Source organism: Amblyomma maculatum, chromosome 9 (assembly GCF_055883805.1).
Source record: "Amblyomma maculatum isolate TAMU_Amacu chromosome 9, ASM5588380v1, whole genome shotgun sequence".
In the NCBI taxonomy this organism is placed as follows: domain Eukaryota; kingdom Metazoa; phylum Arthropoda; class Arachnida; order Ixodida; family Ixodidae; genus Amblyomma; species Amblyomma maculatum.
The window spans coordinates 121,292,786-121,313,052 of NC_139352.1; the positions used below are offsets into that span (position 1 = coordinate 121,292,786).

The following is a 20,267-nucleotide window of genomic DNA, read 5'->3' on the forward strand; positions in this document are numbered from 1 at the left end:
ATATCAGCGTCAAAGAACAAAAACAAACGAACGGAATAACTAACGCTAGCGCTAGAACGCCAACCTGTAAGAGCTTATGTAAGCAATTCAAATTGGGATTGCTAGTATTTAGAAGTTAATGCGTCTGAGAAGTGAAAATATCTAGATATAGCTTCGCTCCAATAAATCTCGCCCTGTTCATGACTCCCATATTTTACTCGCGCTTCATTTGCCACTAAAAGGAGTCAATGTGAGGTTAGAAATTTACAACTTAAGCATTTAACATGCTAAGCATCCCATTGACAATAGGAACATCACTGTAATAACAGCTAAAGCACGTTCAGCGAACGATGGTGCGGTAATACGACGCAGTGAGCAAAACACGCAGCAAACGGAGCGGAACGGAAGGCTTAGATCAATGCGGCACGCGTCTTGGGGGCAATAAAATCTCACCTTCACCGTTCAATTAAAACATGCAGCGATACGCCGCTCATGCAGACGTGTATCCGTAAAACAAGCCACCACTTTTGCGACGTGCCTGGGAGGCCGAGCCGAGCCGCCGAGCTGTGACGCAGCATTGTCCCATCGTCCGGAAATGCGCACATGCAGCGGCAATCAGTTTCTCATCGAGCACACACAGTCTTCGCCTTGCTGTAAAGCTCTACCACAACCAGCATAATAAAATACTGACTGTTTGTTACAGATAACCCACTCTGTACGCAGCACGCAACGATGAACGTTGAACCGGAGCCGACGACGCACGCACCCATTCCGCGGATGAAAAACGCTTCGGTCTGAGCCATATCTGAGCTTTGGGCAACTACGCAGCGGATAATAAGTGGCCGAGAGAGGCCGTTAGAAACAAGTTAAAATATTATTAAAGATGTGACACGTTTTTTCCTACGCAAGAAACAAAAACTGCATTCATTCCTGAGCGCGAATATTATGTTTACTTTCTAGTTCTTTGGAGTTTATTTTCTGTGCGCTAGTAATTTGCCTCACAGTTCGCAGGAGTCCTCATCATCGAGTTGATGCCGCTGGCAGTAGGCAGCTGCACGCGTTTTCTTCCAAGTTGCGCGACCAGTTGTACATTGACCTTGTAGATAACCGCCGCCGCGCGGTTGCGGCGGGAAGGCATCACCACGGCGGCCACGCGAGCGCGCGCCCTCGGCACACTATAACCAGTATATTCTAGGATTAAGGAAAGAACTTGCTGGGCCCAAAAGCTTAAAAGTATTAAGTTGAAAAGTATTAATCAACATAAAAAGAACAGACATTTTGATAACTTCGCTTGGGAATGAGGTATTTTATTAGGACATTCTTAATTAAAAAAAATTGCAACACTCTTATCGCGTCCCCTTGACGTTGCATCTGTCGTGACGAAACTTTTCGGGCCTTGCTAAGTTTTTGCGAAGTTGGCAACGAGAGGTAACCAAGGCAACGGAGATAACGAAGCTGACGAAGCACGAAACGGTTTCTTATCGCTGTCTGCTGCTCGTCTGCTGTGGTGCGGGCCTTGCTGAGCCCGGAAAGCGTAATTTAATTAGTTCGCAAGTCTGAAAATGTCCCTTTTGCAAAGATTTCTACGTCCTTTCTGGTCGCTGCTCTGTCGCCGTTTGGTGAGATTAATATCCCCCTGCAGCCGTGTTTTTTTTTTTTGTTTTTTGTTTTTTTTTTGGTTTCGTCCCCTTCGTCGTGCGGGCAGTGCGAAGTCTTTTTGCAGCAGTGTATTGCGCTGAGCGTTTTATCGCAAGATGAGCCCGCACAAAGTGAGGAAGCGATGTTTTGTGGCATGAATTGCGACAGCGTGGACTCAACCGTCGGTGCCCAGACGGCCATAGACGTCCGACGGTCGACCGACGGACGTCCGTTCTCGGACCTTCGGACATCCGACGGAAGTCCGGTTATGTTCGATATACGTACAGCGGACGTCCGTCGGACTATCGTTCGTGGATCCGGATCGCGTCCCACGGACGTCCGACGGGCAGCCGGAGGCGGACATTCGGACGTTTCCCGGAACATGCTTGCAGGGCCCGCTATTCGTGTAAAAACTTGCCAATAACATTCGTGTAAAGCTCAGCAAGCATGTGCCATGGAAATTTCAGTCACATACTAGTGCTCAATGCCTTTGTCGTGAGAGTAAAGCAGACAATAGAATATGCAACAGGTTCAAGTTTCCTGTCGTCTGCTTTACTTTCACACACAAAGCACTGAACAGTAGTGTGCAATTAAAACTTCCATCAAAGAGGCACATATGCTAGCTGAGCTTTACACAAATGCACCATTCCTGAAAACATGCTAAGTGCATAGGCATACCAGCATGCGAGGTTGTAAAAAAAGCATTTTTTTTTGCCTTTATTGCAAAAACTGCATGCATAAATAGTCTACACTAAAAAAATATCGATGTTAAGGAATGGCATGGTAAAATGCAGGCCAACTGGAGTATTAAGAATCTACTTGAATAATTTTTTTTAATTATCCTTGGCCGTGACAGCTCTTCCCTTGGGGAGGTGGTGGAGGAAAAGGTATTTATTGAAACCTAATATTTCGGAATTAGCGAGATGATCGAGTTCTGTGTGGGCGGTCTCCGCAGGCCGGGATTCCAGGAGCAGTTACTATCCTGTGCATTTGCTCGATCAGCTGTTGCTAGTCTTTCAGGCCTAAGATGGAAAGAGCAGGCTGGGCTCCTCCTGCAATAGAAGGAAAAATGAAATTCAAGTTATCTGTGCTGAACTTTGATTACACATCTGCAAGGGCAACTGCCAGTTTCTCTCAATTGCTTTTTCCAGATGGCACTGTACGCATGCATCTCCATTCAGAACTGTCACATACTATATAGAAAGGTCATATAACTGCAGCAAAACCCATGCAGAATAACAAAAGATACAAACGTAGTTTGACCAGAACCTGGCATTCAGTATTTTAATGTTTTTATGTCGTCTCTTTGAACATGCCACTCTGAACAAACATGGCATGTTATGCTTGCTGCTATGCGCCCTCAGCAATGCCCAAGACATGGAGTGCACATGCAGAGAAACTAAGCATAAAGGATGCTGTATATGAACATAAAGCACAGCCAGAGCATTGCAGTATTACACAGGTACGCATTGGCGGCAGAAACCTGCATTTTGAGCGGTTTAACAGGCAGATTTCTAAAGTCATTGTTCCTGCTCTGAAAAGAAGTGATCAATAATAACATCATTTAAAATTGTTACCTTTTTGTTCTGTAAACTGCACATTTCGCTGGTTTCCATGTACCCTCTACTGAAGACATTCCCTGGGCGTGTCGGGGGTATATCGACATCAACACCTAGGCTACAAGCGTCTAGAAAGCGTCTCCTTAGAGCAGATGCGACGAATTAACTTATCTGATAACATGCAAGCTGCTGCAGCAGAATAAAGATAGACATTTGACATGTGGCTAAAGCCCAATGTGGAAGCATAGCCCGCCACAGTGATTGCGCAGTGTTCATGCTTCTACAAGAGTTAAAAGTGAAGTTATTTGTTTACCCACAGCGCTATATGTGACATTACAATAGCAAGGCTTATAGTTACACAAAACACAAAAAGCTGATAACCACAAGCTCCTGATGTATTACCGGCAGCATGCAGCATGGATGTATGTCATGGATTTCTCAACTACGCACAACAAATTACAAAAAAAATAATGGTATTTATAAACGCAGCCAGCTGTTCACAAGAAACACTGTAGCTTTTTTATGGGGAAGGTAGTGGGCGCCAAAGAAACTGCCCCTGTAAAGGCGCCTAATTTGCCCCTATGTAATATCGGGGACAAGTGTGTGGACTACACAAACTGCAATCAAAGCACATAACTTTCACATCGACCAGGAAACTCGGACCATACTTGTCGATGTGAAAGTTGAATGTTAGTTCTTTCATGTGTGCAAGAGAAATAAGGTCACAATTCGTTTACATCGCGATTCTAGTCCAAAATCTACAGACATACCGTCCAGACTTTCGCCCCCGCAGTATAAGCCACCACTTGGGTAAGAGATTAGTAAAAGAAGTGTATAAAAGACATTAGTGCTGTTGGACAGCCATAGCTATAAAAATGGTATCGACATTGGAGTACTACCTTAAGGCGGGGCCTAGGGCATTACAAAAGCAAGAGTTAGTGTCCGCTGATCCTCATTTGAACGAATAAAAAGAGGGGGGGGGGGGGGAAATCTACCTCAATTACATGTTTTGAGTGACATCAAGCCGCAGTTAGTATTAAAGATATCACACAGTTTTGTGGAAGATTTGGGAGCGCTTTGCAGCTTTCTTACAGGATTGGACAAAAGAGCTCACCATCTTCAGAAAGGCACATTATATAGAAATGAAAATAGTGAATTTACTGCATCTGGCCACAACAACTTGCACACGGAGAGGAAGATGAACTGAAAATTTTATACATGAATGTACGTATTTACAACAGGTGAAACAATGACCATGATCTATGCCGAAGAGTAAAGAGATCAAAATCTAGCTCAGAACGAGTTCTCCAGGCCGCGGGGCCGTTTCATTAACTTCGGGACTCCGCCCACATTTCTTCTCCCTGATGACAACGAACTCACACATGACTGGCTAACAAACATTTTGGCATGTCTTTCCACTTTCATAAGTTCTTCACCCTCTCCCTAATACAAGCAATGCAAAAGGGACAACAAATTCGTTTCACAACAAACGGAATTTAGAGAATGGACCTCGAAATGATTGGCTCACTAGGTCACATGCCAAACTCTCTCCCCTAGGAAAAAAAGAAGAAAATAAATAATTAGAACCCATCAAAACGGTGTCCCACGTGCGCAACCATTGCCCAAAGCTTGCATCCTTGGCGGCTCCTTTTACAGGGCAATTATTGCAATTATTGGCGTCCGAGTCAGCACCATTGCGGACCACATCAGAAGAGCCAACCCACATCATACCGTCACTGTTACACACTTGCCCTTTTTCAACGCCGCTATCTCCCACCATTGTTAACATCCAGGGTTGGAATCCTCAACGAGACCCCACTCAGCGTGCCTGCACTGAATAATTGTCACTTTTATGGGCTCCCCAACAAGGAAGAGGGCCTTACACCCTTCAACCTGACAGTGTTTTTTCTTTGAACGATAAGCAGTTCTTCCAAAAGAGGTGCTCGTTTCAAAGCTGTGCTGCCTCCGGGTGATGGGTCCAGTCAGCGTACTAAGGATCCCTTAGTACGCTTAGTACTAAGGACCCCTTAGTTGTATACTGTTCGTAAAGCTCCTTAAATAAAAATGAGCCCCCTACATGACACAGCAACGAGAACAAACTGCCTGTCCCCGCGTCTTCGAGTGCGACAGCAAAGTCCTCGGAAGAGGGGACTTCTTTCCCTCTCTGCCTACGTTTCCGTTAAGCACTGTAGCTGCTGTAGCTGCCTATCTGTGCGCGTCTCTCTGCCTCCTGTCCGAGGGCAAGTGGGAGACGGCCGCAGCTGGGCATTGAACAGGTGACCCAAAAAGAGCAGACTAATAATGGTGCCTAGCATACCCACCGATCCCTTACAGAAATCATTAAAGAAATGAAAGCAACACATCAGATAACGCTACAATGTTTCTAAGTACAAAGTCGACAACTCCAAGTCATATAAATATATGTACATCTCCGCACATTAACTAGACAGAAACAGTGCAGAGTAAACTAGTAATTCAGTGTCTAGCAACACTATTAAAAGGGGATAAAGGCCACGGGGGGCTACGATTATTAGTACCGTTTTGCCTTTAAACTACAATAACATGTTGCAAGCTTAAAATCAAAGATTCACGCCTGTACCACCCACAGCAATGGAACACACATCTGACTCAAGTCTGCAGAGAAAGAGCAAGCTAGACTATTGCAGACGCACCCTTGGTTATTTTTCTGGCATTTCTGAGGGTGAAGAATCTGACTTGTCAGTAGCATGTATATGAATAAGAACCCTATGACAGTAAATGCATCAGATTTTCTGGAGTGGCTTTTCTTTGCTGACCACATATGAGGTGAGCTATAATTTATCCAACTTGGCCTAGGTTTATTCTATGAATAACAAAGCTATAGCAGGTACACAGTCGTCCACTCAGGCTGAACATGCGAGTGCGTGGCATCCACTTTTTGAGATGCCACTGCATCCATCGCAGCTGCACACCGTAGCAAAGAGGCAGACAGCGTGAAGTACCAGCCTCTAGTCCCTCTACCACCACTGGGGTCCCAAACTAGGGACCCCTTGTTTTTGTCAGGACAGGCCCCCTCAGGGTCAGCTAGTAACCTCCTGTATTTGTATCTGATGGCAATGTTTTCCACCACCACCCACAATACGCAGCTGCGCATCATAGCAGATGTGAAGCAACAGCTCCTGGTCCTTCTATGCATAAGCCACTTTGCCTTGATGCATGCCTGCGCACCATAGTAAAGAGGCAGACGACATGACGCAGCAGCTCATGGTACCTTTACACATGAGCCCCCCATTGTACTTCGATACGCACCATAGCAAATATACACACTACGCCACACAGCAGCTCCTGGTCCCTCTATGCATAAGCCATTTTGCCTCAATACGCACCTGCGTACCTGAGCGAAGAGGCAGACGTGAAGCTGCAGCTCCTGGGCCCTCCATGCACAAGCCACTTAGCATCAATGCACGGCTGTGCACTGTAGTAAAGAGGCGAAGGACGTTAAGCAGCAGCTCCTGGTCCCTCTACACATCAGCCATTTTGCCTCAATGCGCATCTGCACACCGTAACAAACAGCCAGATGTGACAAAGAAGCTCCTGGTTTCTCTACAAATAAACCACTTTGCCTCAATGCACGTCTGCACACCGGAGCAAAGAGGCAGATGACGTGAAGCTGGAGCGGCTGATCCCTCTACGCACAAGCCACTTAGCCTTGATGCATGGCTGTGACGGATGCATTGCTATTTTGCAAACTGCATGCCACACATTCCCATTCAAGCTAAGAGTGGACGACTGTGTCCAATGACAAAAAGTAACATGGTGGACAATGTAAAAAGAATTTGCTGCATAAAGTTTGTTGAAACCAGTTCTACATCCTACATGTAAACAAGCTAAAACCTTAATGTCGAAGGGATGTCCTGTGTGTTTAAAATCATCACGCTCAAACAAGTTCAACACTGACAATCATGATTCAATATTAATAATATAGATAATGATACAATACTCACTTTTAGCCATACCAAAGAAATGAGAATGCAAAGGGATGTTGCTGTTTTTCCCCCGTGGATGACAGTTTTCCATGTTCAAAGTGCTGCTTCCTGTTGGCCTACGAAATCGGCTACAGCAAATGGCATCTGAAAAATTTTTGGAAGCCTCATGCTAGTCTTCAACGAGAAAAGCATTGCCATACAGAAGCAGAACACAAATACTTTTACAATACATTAAAAGCACCAACTGCGGTGCTGTTTTTAGGATGACTAGGTAGAGGTTTTGCTGTAGCAAGCCAAATGTTAGCCTTCAATAAGGAAAGCATTCCCACACAGAAACAGAACACAAAATCTTTTACAACACATTAAAAGCATCAATTGCACAAATGCTTGTAAGATGACCAGGTACAGGTTTCTGCTATAGCCCACATCATGTGACCAGCGGTTATCAGAAGCCTTGTATGTGAGCATGATGCCCTAGATTCAATTTATGGCTATCACTGTATTAACAAGCATGGGTTTAAAGCTACTTTAATATGATAATCTAAGAACATGGTAAGAGCTTTCAGTGCGACACATAAGCTCAGTATCATGCACTATAAGGTGCTGCATGGCTCTAGTGCAGCTTTGGCATTATCTCGCTGTCAATAATGCAGTGAAGTTCTGAGGAGCCTTTGAATATCTGTAAGGACAAAGCAACAACAATTTTGTTTTCATCTGACTTTTGCTCAACTCATTTTTTTTTTTTTTTTTTGTTTTTGAGCCCGCGGCTTGCATGGCCTCCCAGTACGCCTGTTTTGCATAAAAGAAGGCGTTGCAGGCACCAAAGCTCACAGCCCAACTGTATCGCGGCGGCGGTATGTCAAATTCGTGCCAGAACAGCGCAGAACAACGGGTCAAGAAAAAGACAAGTGCTGACTTTTTTTTTTTTCTCTCATCTCCTTGTCCGGTTGTTCTGCGCGGTTCGGTCCCACATGCATAACCAACATGCGCAAGGTGCTGTCCTGGTTTGTCAAAGCTGAAGGAGAGTACTAAACCTTTAGTTATTTAGTAGCTACAGCCGTTCCTTCTAGAAACTGTAGTCGCCGTAAAGCTCGAGAGAGAAAGATCAGCGGCTGTCCATTAAATAAATAAATTAAAAAAAATAATAATAAAAAAAACTCGCGACGTTTTCACAAGTGTAGGCATGTCGCACGATAGGCTCGAGGAGTGCAAAAGTTTTCTCGCATAGTTTTTACAACTCAGCACGTTGCGCATGGTTAACAAATTAACTCCTTTAAAGCTCGGGCAGGCACTCCTTTATCAGAGACAGAGAAGTTGCGCTGCTTACTGGCGCAGCGTCCAGTAATGCCGAAAAGATGGCCCTCAGACTTGAGGCTGCACTTTAGTTAGTCGGCGCGGTGCCATCCTGTCAGTCTCGCCTAAAACACTCGACCGTTCGGCTGCTGTACAGAGCTGTTTCCTTACCCAAAAGCTCAGCACCATCGGTGCATCGAAAAGTTCCACTAAAGAAACGAAAGTTCAGTGAAATACTTACTTTGGAATCGGCGGGTGAACAAAGTGTGCCTGCCGCACCAAGCCACAGCAAAAACAATGCTAGCAGTGCATTACAGCCGTAGGTATTTGTAACTGCGCAGAAAATGCAGAACACGTAAACGTGAAGCCATCTTCCATGCTCACTTGTCAGGTGGATTGGATTGGCTCATTTCAGATTTTTTTGAGGATAGGTTCGGTTTCGTTCTTTTTGAGCTTGCTGCTTGCTGCGTCTATTCAGCCACTGATTAAAATTTCACCGAAGCATCAGAAGCATCATGATAGAAACATGTTTAATGGTCATTTAACTTTTAATCAAAAATTTTGGATGGAAGAATTCAACGATGAAACATGCGGAAAATAAAAAAAACTGTTTAATGGAAACGCTTTCTATCGCATCGATTCGCTCTGGCATCATATAATGCAGACTTGACGGCATTACTGATTTATACGCAGTTCAGACGAGCACGACGACTACAAACTATATCATAGCTGTGTAAAAGCAAATCCAGTGGCGGACGTACGGCGGCTGTCCGCTGGGCGAACGGATTCGACCATCCGCTTTCGTACGTACGCCGGAATTCCGGCGGACGTCCGAAATCGGCCGCCGAGTTGCGGCCGAGTCCGGTTGTCCGTCGGACGTCAGTGGCCGTCTGGGTGTCTTACCGCTTCCCGGCTGACTTTCACCGGTGAGCAGATCTGGAGGTGCACACTCAATGTATGCTCTAATGCTCCTGTGTTAAGCACGTTAATTGATGCTAAAGCTGTCTGGACTGGTGCAACCTTGAAATTGCCTTGAAAACTGCTGCATATACTTTCTGCGAGAATCATTTAAATGTGAAGAGTGATCCCAGCATGCTCTATGCTCCACGTATGTTTTGATGCACCTACTGATTCATGACACTTTTATTTCAACTGGAGCTGTCATAGCTATGTTTTCTGTACATGCATGTTTCTTATCTGGTGATGTTTTGTGGCAGGCACTTCAAACCTTTTCCATGCCTCGACTGTGATCATATTGAGATGATTAGCCCGCTTAAACAGCGCTACTGTTTGTGCTGTCTGCGACATGCATTTTTATTGTTGTGATTTGTTGCTGTATTTTATTGGTTGATGCAATAAACCATGAATATGAAAACCATAATTGTTCACTTGGTAAACTCTTTTGCGAACTGGGCACGACTGCCCCGTTGCACCATGTGTTTCTGGACCGCACCTTACAGTGCTGAGGGACAAAGTAAATGGCCAAAGTACTTGCATGACTTGCAGCAGTATTTATATTATGAATTTGCATGCGTGGTCTCTATTTGGCCTTTCTATGCCGCTACCTTTGCCAACCACTTTCATTGTGCTGGAGCAACTGCTTATAAACAAGGGCGTAAACAACAGAAACTCGAGTTCTTTTAGATGGCAAAGGTTGGCGCACGCTGAAAGGCAACAACCTTCAAAAGATGCAGACTCGTCAATACAACGCGGCGTTTTTTTTTTTTTTTTAAACTTGTTTATAATTCGCGCCAAAATAAACGTATGCGCGACGTCATTTGACGTCATGGCCCCCCAATTTTCACTGGTCGCTGGAGCCCATGAACCGCCATGTTTTGTACGTATGGGTATATCTACCTTGGCCATAGTTTGCCTTGTGTCGCGACTCGCAAGCATCGGTGGTGCCGGGTGTCGTAACGGTGTGAAATGCACATGCCGTAAGTTTGTGGTGAGGCGTCATTCGCCGACAGTCGGTACGTGTCGTTCGAGTAGGAGCGCGCGTTCTCCGGAGAGCAGACGACGACCATGTCAGCCGCTCCGCTTGTGGAATACCCCGACATCTCGTCTTTCCCACCGTCCTACAGCGAGGCCACCCGGCAACATGCGTCCCTCGGTGGAGCACTGACTTTCGTAGACTTCTTGCCGTACTGCATCAATCCGGGCGGGTTCGCCAGCTCGCCAACGTTCGAGCCGTTCAGGTAAACAACCGCGTCGTGAAATTCCAGGATCCGCTCTTGCATGCGTCTTTCGCAATGCGGCGAAATCGAAACGGCAGAATTTCCGGGAGCTTATATCCGACAGTCGATTGTTCGTAGAAATTTGTCTGCACATCTGCGCAACAAGTGTTTATTCGCGCCTATGTAGATCAAAGTTTATAGTGATTGTATGGAGCGTGGCTCCAAATGCTCATGCAAGTGACTTCAGCTTTTCTTTGGGTCAAGTCACAGTCACCCTTCGATCGTGCACGGTATATAAGATATAAGTGCCATTGGAATGAATTGCTTTTATCGAGTAGTAAAAATATGTGCTCGATCTATGGACTAGTCGCAGCTGTGCATATCAAAATAGCTGCTGAGAAAATTTGTGTCTGTATAGAACAAATTTGCCCATATATATATGTATTTAAATTCAAACATATATGCGCCACATCGGGAAAATCAATTGCGAAATGATGAAGTTCATAAATGAAGTTCATAAATTATATATATATATATATATATAATGTGCAGTCTGCTGTGCTCTCACTGTGCGCATCTGATGATTTTTGGATAACGTTTTTTGTCAACCGCTACAGCGTTAATTTCTTGTGGCTTCGGCGACCGTGTCATCCATATGACAGACAGCGGTTTTTCGTCTGACTTTTCTGAACGACATCATCCCCTCATTGCTGCCTCTGATACTGTTTTGCCTCCTCAGTGCGAAATGCTACTTACTGTTGTTTCTGACCACATCACTGACGGGGACATACTCATCGCACCATCTCATCGTCATCTTGCACTCGGCCTCACCTTCCCGTCAAGTCTAGTCCGGTAGTCAGCATCGACTTATATGGTCCCCTGCCTCTCTCCGATGGAGATAACCATTGGATTATAACAGCTGTCGACCACCTTACTTGTTATGCTGAAACAGCACCTGTGCCGACTGGTTCCGCTCAAGAGGTAGCTAATTTCTCTTTGCTATCAATTGTGTTGCTTCGTAGCACTCCTCGGGTGCTTCTAAGTGACCACGAGACGGCCTTCTTATCGACTGTCGTTGCTGAAGTTCTTCGCGCTTCATCCACCCTCCATAAGATAACCTCAAGCTACCATCCCCAGACTAACGGTCTGACTGAGTGACTTCATCGCACCCTATCGGATATGATATCCATGTACATCACACCTGATCATCAAAATTGGGACACTATTCTACCATTCGTCACATTTGCCTATAATACAGCAGTACAGCGGACTACCGGTTCCTCTCCATTTTTCCTCGTTTATGGCCATCCTCCCACTGCAATTCTCGACACTTTCTTCTTCTCTATGCCTGACTACTCCTCCACGTCAGTACCAGCTCAGTTCTTATCACATGTGGCCAGATGTTGTCATCATGCCTGCCTCAACACAGCTGCATGCCAGGAAGACCGTAAGAGTCGCTACGATTCTACGCATCGCGTGGTCTCTTTTCGTCCTGGTGACGAAGTACTGCTTTATATACCACTGCACACCCCTGGCCTTAGTGACAAATTTCACCATCACTACCTTGGTCCCTACGAGGTCATCAGCCAAACTTCCCCAGTGAACTACAAAGTTGCACCTGTTGATCCCCCAGCCAATCGATGCCACCGTGGAAATGAAACTGTTCATGTGTCTCGCTTGAAGCCGTTTGTGTGCCGCAGTGCTTCGATTGATGAGGAGCGGCCAGGCTTGCCGCTTCCAACCCCTTGGGCAGATTGTGTGAGCCTTCCATGGATTTTCTTCTTCCATTTGTACATACCATCGTCATCGTCCCACGGCGCTGGCTTCGGCACATGCCTGGGTTCATCATCGTATTAACACTCTAGACACTGCATACCTTGCCTTGCTGTCACGACCTTGTCGCCTCGACCTGGCCTTCTTTCACAATATATATATATATATATATATATATATATATATATATATGCCACTACACTGCCATGCATGCAAAGTAATTGTGAGCATAATGTTGGATGCTATTGAACCATAGGTGTGCACAGGGTTCTGCTTTAGGGGGAGCCAAGTTTCACCTCAATGCCCCCCTATGACCCCTATACAGCCAAAACACAGTGCGAAAAAGAGGAATGGTTATAAAACATTTATTTTGTCATGATGGAATAGCAACAGATACAAAATATTCTGCGCTTAATTTCCACAAAACAAGCTTCGCCACGGATGCAGAATTGACAATTACTTGACGATGTGCTTGTCACAACGGTTCCTTAAGTGAGTCTCCAGCTTTCCGGAGGAATAATGGTGGCTTGGAACGTAACAGCGCGAGTCCTCGGCCAATACCCTGCACTTAAAAATATGATGGCACAGGCCAACAGAGTAAAGGTAAGGGGCGAACTTGGCACTCACCTTAGAGAATTAGGTGCCCCCCCCCCCCCCCCCCCCCCCCATGCCCCCCATTCGAGCACACCTATGCATTCAACCTTGAAGCCTGACCTGAAGTTATGCAGATGCACATTTTTGGCTGGTGGCTTCAGTATTCATGTATCCTTTTACACTTTTTACACTTTCTAATATTAACTTACGTTGTAAGTGTAATATTGTGCCACTTCTTTTGGCAGTCCATATCAGCAGGTGTCCTTCCACAAGTTTGGAAAGTCCACAAAAAGGGCTCACCTTTTTTATGCAAAAATTACCGCCCCAATTCTCTCACAAGGATCTGTTCGAAACTATTGGAACATATTATTTATTCGCACATAGTCAAATTCCTTGTCTCCGTAAAATTTTTTCATACTTACCAGCACGGCTTTTTGAAAGGATGTTCATGTGACTCCCAATTTGCTCTTTTTATTAACGACCTAAGCTCCAACCTTGACCGAAACGTTCCTACTGACACTCTCTTTCATGATTTCGGAAAAGCTTTCGATTAGGTACCGCATAAAAGACTGCTACTAAAGCTATCTTGTCTAAATCTTAACCCGTTAGTATTGGAATGGCTTTAACTTTTTGACTAAAAAAGAGCAATTTGTTTATGTTAACAATTGTTCTTCTCGTCGTAGTCCGGTCATTTCAGGTGTTCCCCAAGGTACAGTATTAGGACCTTTGCTTTTCCTTATATACATTAAAAATCTTTCTTCCAATATTTCCTCTACTATCCGCTTATTTGCTGATGATTGTGTAATTTACCGCTCAATCATTAACAGTACTGACGTTTGCATTCTTCAACAACATCTTAACCGAATCTAAGCTTGGTGCAAATGGTGCAAATGTCTCTCTTAATATTTCCAATACATGTTTGATTTCGTTTCATCGTCGGCAGATACATACTCCTTTTAAATGCACTCTTTTTAGTTCTGAAGTGTCATCCATCTCTTCCTGGTACTACTTGGGTATTACTGTAACACAAAACCTAACATGATCATCTCATATCATGAACTCGACAAAAGCAGTTGGTGGGCGTGTTGGTGTTTTCGATGATCCATAACTATAGTGCAAAAGACAGGACAGAGATGAAGGAGGGACACCACCACACCTCCCTCCTTCATCTCTGTCCTGTCTTTTTCGCTGTAGTTATGGTGCATAGAACATCGATAACGAGGCTATGTGTACTCTTGGTTTCATGGCGCAATCTACGGTTTGCCACACCATCCATCAAGTCATAAGCATACCTAACTTTTCTCCGTGCTAAACTAGAATACGCTTCAGTAATATGGGATCCTCACCAGTCTAACCTCTCTTTAACCTTCAAAAAAATACAAAATCGTGCTATCCGCTTCATTATTCTGATTATTAATGAGAAAGCATTACTTTGCTATGTTCACAGGTTTCTGTCCGCAGAGCGCGTCCGCAGACTGCATCTGCAAAATCGTCTCCACAGCAGTTGTGAGTAATTGAGAAGTGGCACAGGTTAATGAGTGATGTCAATCGATAGAGGGTGACATAATGTTGTTTCTGAAAAAATAGTTAGGTCAATAAGCTAATTAGGTAATTAATTACAGGGAAAAAATGTTAAAGTTGTTCGCAGCAGTTGTGAGTAATTGAGAAGTGGTAGAGATGAGTGATGTCGATCGATAGAGGGTGACATAATTTTGTGTTCGTAAAAATAATTATGCCAATAAGTTAATTACGTAATAACTAGAAGCAAAAAATGTAAAAATAAAGGCGAAAATGGTTTCTTTAGCCAGTGGTCTAGCGCCACATTTGAATGTATCAAATACTAAAATAGTTAAATAAATCAGTCAAGGTGACGCCAAGGATGTGACGTCACAGAACTTGAAGTGGAGCCAAAAAAGGGCATAGAAAGGGATTAGCGTGCAATTTCAAAGTACCAAACTAAAGTAGTTAGTTAAGGCAGTCAATTAGGGTGACGTCACACAACCGGAAGTAGAGCTGAAAAAGGTCACAGAAAGGGATTTTCGCGCAATTTGAAAGTATCAAAGACTAAAATGGGTGAACAAGCAGTGAATTAGGCAGCTAGAAGCAATAAACAGCAGCATCCATGCTTTCTCATTACTCCAATGCATATTCTGCAGTGCTCTTTAATTTTTCATACTACACTGGTGTGTCTGCCTAGAGCCGACTTACCCAGCCTTGAAACCCGACGAAACATTTCTCGATTGTGCCTCTTTCATGTGTTTTATCATTCATCTTTAGGGGAATCAGTCATATCACCTGCTTATCGCCTCTCAAGTCGTATTACTCACCATCTCTATCTTTTTTCATCACGTCAACCCGGGACTGGAATGATCTACCACAGGACGGCGTGCATCATATCAACGCCATTCATTTTAAGAATGTTTAGTAAATTTCAGGTCTTGTTCAAGACGGTGATGAGACGACGATAATGGAAGACGACGCCACTTAATGAGATGAACAAAGAAATGAACTGAAGTGTATGCAAAAAAAAAAAAATACTTTACAATATATATGTAGCAAGGTTGGGTTACATATGGATCTGGCTAGCTCAGACTAGCCGAACATGACGAGTTAAGAATTCTAGACTGGGTCCTGGGGCTCCGTTTTAATGCCTCGGGGTCCAGCTCACATTTGAATAATAGCCACTTGCAGCAAGTGTTACCATGATTGGTTTCTTGCTGCTTACCACACTCCTCCCGACATTCCTAGAACTAACCACTCTTTCCCGAGACACATATTCAAGCAAAGAGCAACAAAAGTCAAAGCATACAAATGGCAGTGACCCCAAACACTTTACTATAGTTGTCAGTCAGTCAGATATCAGTCCAGCATTGTGTTGTGTGCCTCTCTCTCTGGCTGTGACCCCAGCAACCATATTAGCCTGCTGAATCCGGTTCTCAGCTCAACAACCTAAACTTGTATGCAGGTCCCTTTCTTATAGAGAGAGGAAACAACAAACAACCAACTGCCTGACCCTTTCAACGCTCCCCTTCGTAATCCCGTGTTGCCTACGCGTTGGCACTGTGCACCTGGTCACCCCAACGCCACGGTTGACAATACTAATTTGGCGCTGTGGTTTCGCAGTATATGATAAGTGACCATCACAGGCCTTCACCCTTGCTTTTGTTGGTGAAACGACCCTGTCCAATCAGGTGCACCTCCCTTTTGCCACACGCGGGCTTTGTTGTTGCGACGCACTAGTCGCTAGACATTGTTTGCCTGCCATTCCAACAGCCTCCGTAGATGCTGTCCCCCTAGCCCTGCACCTTTGTCCTGTGTGCACACAAGAAATGCTGACGCTTGACTGTGCCCACCACATTTCCGTGTACCAACACCGATCCTTATAGTTATCAAGACCATTGTTATTTAACTGCCATGCCCATCCCTCATGTAATGCCCCATACCAGGGGTCTTTGAGATATCAAATAAACAAATAATGATTATCTAGGTCTTTAAGCATATGCACAGCATTTGACTGGAGCCGATTGATCAGACAACATTGACTAATGCATGTATGTTTGACAGCATTACATTTAGATTGAGCATGTGCAGCAGGCCAGCGTATCCATGTGATAAACATTTTGAGCAAATTTTGCATAGTATGTCGTCCAAAGCCCCTATATGTGCATTCTTTAAAGCAACAAATGGCCACCAGTACATTTGGCAAAACCACACAATAGTATGGCCCAATATCCTAGCTGCTTCCTTCACTCTCTCTCTCTTGCTCTCTCTCACACGCACACACGCAAAAGAGTTTCGCAATATCAAATAATGTAGCCTAAACCCATTGAACATTGTTACAATTGTCTGCTTTACTCGTGAAGAGATTAAAATTCTTTTTTCCTGCTGTGAAATTAAGTTCAGTTCTGCATCAGTTCTTTTTAATGCTGATTGAAGAGCTTTGTCTGTGCAGCAAGCTGTGGCATGTAAGTCATGTTTGCAATTATAAAGAGAAGAAAGTTGTCTCTAGATAAGCATAGATTTTACTCACTGCAAAAAAACGAATATGGCTGAAATCAAAATGCAAAATTGAGAAGCAGTAAGCCTGTATAAGTAAGCTTAGAAAGCTCCACAAAATGGAAGGAACTGCACGGGCAATTGTAATTCACCGAGATAAGATATTTCATTTTATTTGTTTTCATTATTGTCATGCATGCACATTCCTGTCATGTTAATGCTGTGGGTCTTGGATCTAATACGCTGTTTGTTTTATAGCTTATAATTGGGCTACAGATTTTCAGGTGTGTCTGAATGTCGTAAAGAGTGATTGTATCAGCAGAATTACAAAAGGGTGATAGAAGCAAAAGTAACCACTTATGTGCACGGCTATGCAAATTAGTATAGTATGCTTTCTGATCCTGCTGGCTTGATTATGTCAGCAAAATTGTTCTTAACAGCAGCAAAGTTTACTAAAGCTTGTTCAACATTAGCACTGTAGATGTTAAAACACGCTAGAGACAATACTGGTTAGTCCCATGCATGTAGTCTCAGTCTCTAGATCTTTTCTTATTTCTTGAACACTCGTCCAGCATGTTCGTTAGGCTCCCCAAGCTTGAGTGGTCCGCTCCTGGTGCCTGATTCGACTTCATTACCAGGCCTGCAAGTTTAACATCAGTGGGTAGACACATCTTTTATATGATATTTCCTCCGGCTGACGCACATTCATAGCTTTGTGAAAAAAGGCAGATGTCTCAAATGGGAAGGCTATTCACAGTAATTTCGGAAATATTTTATGTTGAAGCAAGTGCTTTGTTTTCTTTTTCGTCAGTGCTGTTGAGAAACTAAAATTTTGTACTATGCAACATCGACATGATCTTGATAGAAGACTGTCACGGAGGGCCACGATCCGGTATACATTTGACATAAAATTCCCTACCAATGACAAGAAACTTTCCTAGAATTGATCTGGCTGCCTGTGTTTAGGTGTTCTATGATGCCACTATTCTGAACAATGAAATGAAGCTTTGTAGTGATAGTCTTGATGATGATGTAATTGGTGGCTTTGTTCAGAGTGACTCCTCAACGTTTTTGTGCTCTAGAAAAGAAAGCTAGAGGAAAGTTTCTTGGTTAAAGCTCTCATTGGCTAGCCTCAACATACCGAGAATACAGTGCTTTTTGGTTTTATCTGACTCCATATTTTTTTCCCGCCTGATATTTACCACTGATTTTGGCTTAAAACCAGAAAGTACATAGCCTACTTAAAGGTTACAGTTTGTGTGTTAAATATGTGATGTGCTAGGATTATTTAATTAGGAGTTATTAGCTAACATTTCTATAACCGTCCTCTTTAATCCGTATTTTAGTGCCTCAGATGACATTTATGTGAAGTTCAGCTTGCATAATAATGCAGGGTGCTGGTGCAGCGTGCCAATCAGTGGCTGCAAGAGAACTGCTCATGGGAGGTGAAGACATGCGAGAGTGTTGAGTTCAAGGCCTCCAAGTCGATCAACATTGAACGCATGACCTACATAGAGTATGGCGAGCATGCCACTTGCTACATGCGAGGCCTCAGGTATGTACATTACTTACTCCAGCAATTTTCACATGCAGTTTTAAGCATTCCACTTGAAATATTATAAAAAGTGAATCTGAGGGGTTTAACTTCTGAAAGCAGTATGTGGGCTGGGATGCATGCCTCAAGATTCAATGCCAGAATATTGCTCAGCTATCATGACTGTCAGAACTATGTGTATGAATTAAAAATGAGTAAACTCAAATGCTCTGACACGGCTGTTTTGATAAAGCAATTACAAATGAGATTTGTATCGAATTTTTAATAACCTAGATTCATCAATTGTTGGTGGGAGTCCTAAAATTTAAAATGAAGGAAAAGAAAAGCAACTTTTTTGATTTTTGAAGAACAGTGCACTGTTATACAGAACAGGGGGTGACAAGTAGATATTGTGTTACGCGAGTTCAGAGTGCATCTAAACAGGAAAAGCAGAAAGGTAGGCCTAAAAATTAACATGCAGAAAACTAAGGTAATGTTCAACAGCCTTGGAAAGAACAGCAGTTTACAATAGGTAGTGAAGCACTAGAAGCAGTAGGCAAGTATGTATACTTTGGACAGGTGGTAACTGCAGATCCTGTGGTGGACGTAGCCGGTATAACAAGGAAAACTTTATTTATACATCAGGTAATGGCACCCGTTTTTGCTCTGCTTGGCGCGATCGCCCATGCCGGGGTCTCCCGGCGGTCCGCCTGGTTAGCTTGCCACTTGGGATGCTGTCGTCAGTGGCGCCCACAACACCCCCCTTTCTTGAAAGGTTTGATCTCACAGGTCCAGGCGTTCTGGTCGCTTACAAACACGTCCACTTCTTGTGGTGCTCGTGTCCTGTAACGGTTGCAGGTGTCTTGCTGTACGTCTTGCTTGTCCTCTGTCGGTTTGTACAATGTAGGACCTTGGTTCTGATGTTGGCTGTGTTACCACGTCGTGCGATGCAGCTCCAGCGAGGATGTGCACTGCTGTGCCTGGTGGTAAGCGCTCTCGGCTCCGTACCTTGTGCCGGGTGTCGTATGATCGTTTTGCATGAGCTCTGTAGGCTTCATTATTTTGTCTGAATTCGCTGTCATCCCACTTCGGGGCTAGCAGCTTCGAGGGGGTTGGTACTGTGGTGTTCAGACGACGACCCACTAAGAGTTCTCTTGGTGAAAACCCTTCCACGCTGGGTGTGGCCCTGTAGGCAAGCAGCGCTTCATGTATGTTGGAAGACTTCCTCAAAAGCTGCTTTGCTGTCTGCACAGCCCTCTCAGCCATACCGTTGCTCTGCAGGTAGCAAGGGCTTGAGGTTGTGTGTGGTGCTCCCCAGTGATGCATTAGTTCTTCGAACTCTGTGGAAGTGAACTGCGGCCTGTTGTCTGTGCATATTGTCCGTGGAACACCGTACCGTGCAAGCATTGGCTCCAAGACCAGGGCTATGTTTTTTGTAGCTGTCCTCAGCAGCTGTTCTAGCTCGAAACATTGGGAGTAGTAGTCTACTACTACAACATACTCTTTCCCCTCCAGCGTGAAGAGATCCATGCCGACAGTGTCCCAAGGGTGTGCTGGCAATGGGGTTAGAAGCAGGGGTTCTGTTTCTGGCTTTCTGTGCTCTCTGCAAGTTGGACACTTTTCCACGTAGTCTTCAATGTGCTTGCCTATGCCTGGCCACCATATGCATTCTCTTGCCCTCGCTCGGCACCTCATTGTGCCCAAGTGGCCTGCATGGAGTTTTTCCAGAACCTCTACTCTGATGTCTGGCGGGATGATT

At 44.4% G+C, this 20,267-nt stretch overlaps 1 protein-coding gene and 1 long non-coding RNA gene across 2 annotated transcripts in view; one reads left to right on the plus strand and one right to left on the minus strand.

Annotated features, from left to right (window-relative positions):
• Positions 1-2,216: 2,216 nt before the first annotated feature.
• LOC146180266 (uncharacterized) lies at positions 2,217-8,804 on the minus strand. The gene is made up of 3 exons (XR_014700801.1): positions 8,676-8,804; positions 7,160-7,285; positions 2,217-2,669 (listed from the first exon to the last, which is right to left on the minus strand). It is a non-coding gene; the product is annotated as an uncharacterized LOC146180266 (long non-coding RNA).
• A 1,477-nt stretch (positions 8,805-10,281) lies between these two features.
• LOC146180267 (uncharacterized) overlaps positions 10,282-20,267 on the plus strand; it is an 81,454-nt gene continuing 71,468 nt past the window's right edge. Inside the window, exons 1-2 of the mRNA XM_084579487.1 lie at positions 10,282-10,632; positions 18,368-18,529. Coding sequence (XP_084435613.1) covers positions 10,460-10,632; positions 18,368-18,529 — 335 coding nt within the window. The 5' untranslated portion in view covers positions 10,282-10,459. The remainder of the gene's footprint in view (positions 10,633-18,367; positions 18,530-20,267) is intronic.